This window comes from Homarus americanus, unplaced genomic scaffold, assembly GCF_018991925.1.
Source record: "Homarus americanus isolate GMGI-L3 unplaced genomic scaffold, GMGI_Hamer_2.0 scaffold54443, whole genome shotgun sequence".
Classification (NCBI taxonomy): domain Eukaryota; kingdom Metazoa; phylum Arthropoda; class Malacostraca; order Decapoda; family Nephropidae; genus Homarus; species Homarus americanus.
In genome coordinates, this window is record NW_024750852.1 from 1,917,900 (window position 1) to 1,925,869 (window position 7,970).

Here is a 7,970-nt window from a genome sequence, read left to right on the forward strand (position 1 = left end):
AGGTGTGAAGGGGTCAACCAGTGTAGAAGTCTTGAAAATTATAACTTTTCTTATATTTTCAGGTATAAGTGCTGTCAATGTTGGTCCAAGTGGTGAAATAATTGGGTGCGAAGAAGCCTTGGGTCGTCCAAGACTCTCAACCTTCAGTCCCCAGCATCTCTCTCCAGGAGGTTATAGTCCTAATCATTATACTGCCAGCCTGAGACGTGGCTCAAATTCTCGTCTTCTTCCCGTTTCCTCGCCTGTAACCCCGTCTGCAACCTTACCTCGTGGTCAATATTTGTGCCAGGCTAATTCTTACCTGCCACAACCAACAGTAGCATCTCCATCTACTGAAATTTCCACTAGACATATTCCACAGGTTGTTCAAGCTGCTGTGAATAATCTGGGAAGTAGTCCAAGTAAAGACCAGGGCAGTCATTTTCCAGAACTGGCTGCAAGGGAATCTTTGGTGGTTAATAGTGAAAATGAAGTATTTAACACAAGAACCTCAGTGTGCAGTGTTGGGGATGGCCGCAGTGAACTGGATATAAGGACAGAGGATCCAGATGCAAAAGTTAATAATAGCATTCCTCCAAAGCAAACTCTCGAGTCTAGATAATGGTCCTAGTGCAAAGTAACTAATTTTGCATCTCCCACCACGAAAGATGGTAATTCTTGTCGGCATTTTTGAAAATACAGAGTATTTCAGACATCATTCCACAAAAAGGGAAAATATAGTGGGCTAAAATTCTTAGCCATAAAATATTTAATGAAAAGCTGGAATGGATATGTGACAATAGTTGACAAGTATGTGACTAAACTGTTAAGTGGTGGGCAAGAGCAGTAAAGTGTATTGAGTACCTGTCTGGTGCCATAGTTGTTCCAGTGCTGCCAGTGTTAAGCTGTACAAAGTTCTTGACCGTTAAATGTTTTACTGGTATTCTAACTATCCCATTATACTCAACTCTTTAGCCCTCTTCAAATAATTATGGTTAGGTTACCCTGTTTTAATTGTAAATTTGTAGGATAAGGGCTTAGTTTGGTATTTACCATCACAATAGAATATATGATTTCTTTTGGCAAAGCAAGTTAGTAAGCCCTGAGTGAATAATATTTAATAGAATTATTATGGGAAATGACAAGGTTAGTGCATAGCATGATCTGTGTGTTGAGCCCAGGTATAATATTGTACTCTTCCTTTATGTTGCTACATTGATAAGCTATTAGTTTGACCTACTGTTGTGAAAATTTCTCACTGAAATGAAGTATCAGGGTGATGCGACCAGAATTACTTAGCATTCTTTCTCTAATGTGTATAGAGGTTCATTGATGCAAAACTTTGTGCTCTGTGAGCATAATTATAGTTGTGTACCTATTCTATGTACATAACTGTACCATAGGTTCGATTCATAAAAGAAGCCAGCTATATGCATTCTCCGTGATATGAAGGGACTACAAGTACCTTGAAAAATTTTGTGGTGCATTATTAGCTTCTTAGGTTTTATTTTCTTACAATGTATTGTAGAAAGACTTCAGTTCTGTTCCTTGTCCACTTAGAATATTTTTATATTCATTTCATTTACTAGGGGCAATTTTTCTGCTTTATAGGAAATATGCAGTTGCTTCTTAGTCTAGTTGCAATGGTCTTTGAACTAAAATGTAAAGTTGCTACAGTGTATGCAGCATAGGGACCCACTCTATTTGAACCAACTTCTTCCCCCTATGTAGAGCACTGCATTGTTTGTTCCTAGATATTGTGAAGTTCAAATGCTGCAAGTATGTGTTGTGAAATAGGTTAATGAAATATGCTCAGTCAAGCATTAAGATGTCACTGTTACTTCAGGCATTTAACAAAAGAAAATTAGTGTATTATAAGTTTATTTGAAACTAGTCACCCATTGAATATAAGCAGTTATTATGTCACAACCGTATATTTAGTATAATATAGTTAGATAAAAGACTCCCAGAGATTAAAATTACAGAATATTACACAATATTTGCATGAGACATACAGGTCATAAAAACACATTCTATGGTCAGGATTTCAAGGTGTATCAGTTAAAACACATTTCAGCTGATTGGTTTGACTTATTTTTTATCATAGGTTCATAATGTAGTTGGGGTTAATTGTATTTAGCTAATGGAGCAACTTTTAATATGAAATATTTCCACTCATTTGATCCTACAGTTTTTATATGCCTGCAAATTTTTGCTTGTCATTACATGGTGTGTTGTACGGCAACGATGTTGGCCTGTTAAACTTATGATTTCCCTACATTAACTTCAACTTTCTTTGACAGATTATATTCTGTTTTTTTTAAACGTTTTTGATACTTAAAGAAAAAATATGGGTAATGTTCACTTTTGACAGTTCATGTGCAAAGGTTTCAGGATTGTGCCCCTCAAGTTTTATATGCACATAAATGCTGCTGCACTCACCCACACACACACCGACAATATATATATATATATATATATATATATATATATATATATAAATCCTTGACCAATTACTGGCTTCTTATACATACAAATTTAAACTACAAATTATCAAATTTATATTATTTTTGTAATACTTGGACATTTATTAGTATTTCACATTAACGCTGGCAAGGTTTTGATTTAGTACATTACAGGGCACAGAATCATTTACTCTGGTTTTTTTGTTATACATTTGAGTGAAATAACAAACAAGGTCTATCAAAATAATTTTTCCTTCAAATGACATGTTGCAGAAATGAATTAAAAAGATTGAAGTAGGACTGCAAGCAAGGGCTTGTGCAGTGCTCATTTTATTAAATGTAAATACAGTACCTGTACAGTAGCTGTTCACTGCATAAACAAAGTGACAAAGACTTAGCTTTCTGAATATATTATTCTGGAGTGTCGATTACATGCACACTATTCACACAGCCTTCATAATAATGTTGGCTTGTTCTTGTCGTATGTGGAAGTTCAGTTGTATGTAATACTTTTCAATAGCAGTGAATGTTGAATTCCATAGTTATTCAGTCTTTATAAAGTTATAGGAAATGTCTAGCAGAGGATCATCTTGCCATGCTTGAGGGGCAGTTCACTTATACAATTGAGGTACCCCCCCCAAGAGAAAAATTTGAGATAACAAGCTTCTAACAACTATATTGAGTGTTGTGTATCACCACCACTATCATTCTATTCCTGCATGTTTATTGGCTAATTATAATATCTTTCAGGCATATAACTCAATAAATGTTTGTCTGTTAGGGGTGTGGAGTGGGTGGCTAGCTTCATGCGAGCACTGTGGTTGGGTCATGTGTGCCCAGTTACAAGTGGTGACATGTACCCTACTTACAAATATTTATGGCCCTTGATACAGCTCTTAACTCCTGGTATTTATAATAAATACAAGCATATATTGTTCTCATGTTTGTATGTTTTAAATTATCAAAATTCAGTAGCTCCATCAAGTGCCATAAATATTTATGTACTGTATAAGCAAAGTAAATTCTCCAATCACAGTCCTTGTGGCTGGCTGCCGACTGCGAAGTTGCCACATCTTTTATTTTACGTATATCTACCAAATAACTCCATAAAATAGTGTGACTAAAAATTAAAAACTTATACAGTAGATGATAAAAATAGTACGTGCATGACTAATGTTCATTTGCCAAGCCAACCTTTAGAAAGCAATCTATTACATTAAATTGTACTGTAAAAATTATGTGGTTGTGGACTGAACAGCTGACTTGCCCTCTGTGTGGGTGAGGGCAGTGCATGGAGTGTAAGGTAATCAAACTTACAAACCCAATCAAATCTTGGAATTGCTATACCTACAGTACTTTTAATTCTGAAAATGCACCGATTTTGTAATATTTATTGAGTTAAATAATCATACATTTTTTCACATTGGATCAGCATGTTTTGTTTAATACTAACTGTGTTAGAGGGAATATTATCAAAGAACAAGAGATAGAGATTTATTTAGTCAAATCATACAATACTCAACTCGTAACCTATAAAATCACAATACAATACACAATAGTACACAACAAGATGAAAGCAGGTAACCTAGATCTGCATACGACAATGGATAGTGAGACACTGAGTACAGTAAGCTTGCAATGTTGCTTCCACCCCTCGTCCACCAATTCCCAGATGCACAACGGCTGGAAATTTTAAATGTAATTATCTTTCAAACACAGTTAAGGGGTTTTTCATGCAGTTCAATAGCAATATTGGTTTCAATTAATATAGCACGGTAAAGCCCTGGCTGGGATAAATGATTGTCTACTGTACTATGTACCCTGTGCAGTATAGATACAGCTTAAGTGATCATTAAATGTACATAAATATTATAAATCTAAATTTTATAAAAGAAAAATAAATAAGGCTTTGCATATCTCAATTTCAATGTTTGTTGTAGCACAAGGATGACTTGTTTATGTGGAACAGATGCGCACCACTGCCACTAAATTTCCTCTTAGGAGCCACGATTGCAGTAAAATTCTACCAGCACGAACGATTGGGAATGTTCACAGAATCAGTGTGTAAGAGAGGAAACCAGAGTTATGGTTAACTCATAAATTCGGGTAGATGTACTTTTTTTACACAATGTGAAACAAATAAAAATAAATAATTATCATGAAGTAAAAAAAACAGGGAAGGGAATAAGAATTTCTTCATGCGTTCGAGTTAGCACGCGCAGCGGGGTATCTCGGCTGTTCGCTGTGTCTCGTGGAGTGAAATGATTGCTAAATGGCAGTGCAGCATTTTTTTTTTTTTTTACATATTTTTATTTATACCTCACATTTACTGGCACTGTATACTGTATATTTTATGTACAAAGAATAGCTGCTCAGCCACCCAGCTGATTCACATTGGGGAGAGGGAGGGACTCCGAGTGAACAACGTACTTAGTTACAATTCACTGCCTCCGCACACAAACGTTCACTTCCCACACATACACACCCATGCTTTTCATTTTTATTATTTTATAGTTTTGTTAAATATAATTTTTCAAACGAGCCTGGATAAGTGATAAAGACAGAGATAGCGAGAGATGCTGGGTGGGTTGACTCGCACAAGGGCAAGACCCATCATAAGGGTGGATCAGGGGGGTTAACTGTGTTTAAGTGGGGTCACGTACTCATTCACTAAAAATTAATTACAAGCTTTCTTTTCTGGTGAAAGCCTGCATGTAATCGTGAAGTAAATACTGTACAGGTATTGACACTTGATAGCAAGTTACTGATAGATCCATAACCAAACCTAGACTGTTTATATAAGTTAATGAAGCTGTAAAATGTAATAAATCTTCAGGTTCACATACTCCTGTTAATGAAGCTGTAAAATATAATAAATCTTTCAGGTTCACATACTCCTGTTAATGAAGCTGTAAAATGTAATCGATCTTTCAGGTTCATATACTCCTGATTTCATAAAATGGATTGTTGATCACGTGTGTTCACGTGTTTCTATTCCTCCAAAGCTTTTCATATATATTCACACTAGCAGTGAGCATAGGTTGATGAAAAGTTTCCAGTCATTAGAAGTTGACTTGATCAGGAAAGTGTAATGTTACCTAACTTAATTAATAAGTTAAACAGAGGGATAATTTCAACAGGAAATGCTGCTGTTAACAAGTAGAGTAGTATGCTATTGAGACAAGGAAAATTGAGTGGAGCTGAAAACAGAATTACCCAAGAGGAAAGGGACAAATTTCAAAACATAACTTGGTGTGTGATTAACAATAGTATTTTAAATGCTTATCTGAGTAGTATGTGGCTAGTTTAGAGGGAACTTGCCTACAGTTGGAGTATAGGCTCATAGCATAGTGGTATTCAGTACATTATCACTTATTTGATAGTTGGAGATTCTAGTATTGTACTGTACTTTGTTCTTTATGTCAACAATACAAACAATTTGCTTTTTCCTTATAGACCGGCAGCTGACATCACAAGATGTTTCAATTTCTCTGATTTTTTTTTTTTGCAGATATAATAAGGCAGGCAGTTTACAAAATTAACCCATGTATAAGAGTTAAGAGAAAGGAATTAGATGATCATTTTGAAGTGATTTGTGACCAGAAACACTATTTTTCATTGCTAGTGTCAAACATGGGTGTTAACTGGCATACAGTACAGTACAATAATGAGAACTGCTGATAAATGAATCAACCCTAGGCATCAGCGACACTTTACAGTAGATATTTTGTTTTAATGTTATCCGATAGGAGCAAAGAGCATCATAAGGCAGTGGTTATTATACTTTTACCATAATACATTTAATTAATGTAATGCCTTGTACAGTACCAAAATTTATTTTCATTCGTCATTCCATTTTTGGGTTGTTGACTAGTAGCCCCCTCCCCACATGATATACTGTACTCTGTACTGATAAGTATCAGTAAAACTGTTTACTTTGACAAAAATACATTGTGTAAAGAAAGTGTAAAAGGTAAAAATAGTTTGAAGTACACTACTAATTGAACCTGAGAAAATGTAGTCTGATTTTTTTGATAAAACATTTATTGTATATTAACTTAAATTGTTGTGAGGCTTCTAAATGGTTGTGACATATTAACAGTTATTTGTAAAGTAAAAAAAAAAAAAAAGTGTTCCTTCTTGTCTTTAGCCTTGTGTAATAATGTACAGTTATATTTTGTTGATTATTATTTGTTGGCAGTTTTATAATCAATTTTATTGTGCAGAAAGTTTAAATATTATTAGTTATTTCATATTTTTATCTCATTGTAACAAATCAGAGGATCTACCCAATGTAAATGTACCTTTGTTAGTCACGGGCCCTGTATGAAATAAAATAGTAAGGTTTCTTTTGCAGGGAACTATGATGAATAATTAATTTAATTTAATATTGTATTGCTCCCTCCCTCACCATTTGGTTACTAATACATCTTTCTTTATGCAGCTTGAATATTTCATAATTAAATTTGTGTACAGTATATACATAATTTTCACTTTCCTTCACAATTTGCTCGTGTCAATTATTTATAGTTATTTGTTAGTCATAGTTTTGGTCTTATAGTTGTATGGTTGTGTTGGTTATAGTTATTTGTTCTTGTCAGTTATTTGTTCTTGTCATAGTTATTAGTTCTTGTTATAGTTATTTGTTCTTGTAATATTTATTTGTTCTTGTAGTTATTTGTACCTTGTCATATACTGTATAGTACGTTTGGTTATGGTATGGTAAGGTAATTTAGGTGAGGATAGGTTAAGTTGGGTTTATACTAGGGTAAATTAGGCTAGGTTGGGTTTTTACTAGGGTAAATTAGGTTAGGTTAATAATAATAATAATAATGGTTGCCCCTTATGTACGAGGATGCATGGCCCTAGGGTTACCTAGGCATGATTTTTTTTTTTTTTTTTTTTAAAGGGTGTTGAAAAAGTCACCAAAATAACAACCGCACACTGAGTTAAGGAGCTGCATCACCTAGTGTCCAGGAATAGTCCGAGAAGACCGGACAACAGGTATTTTTAGGGCCGAAAAAAATCACGATCTCTGGAATTTTGTTCAAAATCTCAGTATAGGTACTCCTGAGCATTCCGATTCCAAATCCATGGTCCATGATTCGATTGCAGGTAATTAGTGGTCATAATGATGCTTGAACAGCATGTCTACTCGCCAGACAAAACAAAATTCCCTGGCTCTTCCAGGTATTAATTTGAACAATTCCAGATACAGGCACATTAATTCCATACTGTACATATTACGACAATAAACAAATTTGAGGTTTTCAATAATATATATATATATATATAAAATATATATATATATATAAATATATATATATATATATATATATATATATATATATATATATATATATATATATATATAAATATATATATATAAAATATATATATATAAATATATATATATATATATAAAAATATATATATATATATATATATATATATATATATATATATATATATATATATATATATATATATATATATATATATAAACTATATATATATATATGTTTA

At 33.5% G+C, this 7,970-nt stretch overlaps 1 protein-coding gene and 1 long non-coding RNA gene across 2 annotated transcripts in view; both read left to right on the top strand.

Annotated features, from left to right (window-relative positions):
- Positions 1-2,427, top strand: part of LOC121854300 (leucine-rich repeats and immunoglobulin-like domains protein 3) — a 107,818-nt gene extending 105,391 nt beyond the window's left edge. Inside the window, exon 12 of the mRNA XM_042348885.1 lies at positions 63-2,427. Coding sequence (XP_042204819.1) covers positions 63-601 — 539 coding nt within the window. The 3' untranslated portion in view covers positions 602-2,427. The remainder of the gene's footprint in view (positions 1-62) is intronic.
- Positions 2,428-2,448: 21 nt separating this feature from the next.
- Positions 2,449-6,922, top strand: LOC121854303. The gene is made up of 2 exons (XR_006086529.1): positions 2,449-5,280; positions 5,330-6,922. It is a non-coding gene; the product is annotated as an uncharacterized LOC121854303 (long non-coding RNA).
- The last annotated feature ends 1,048 nt before the right edge of the window (positions 6,923-7,970 follow it).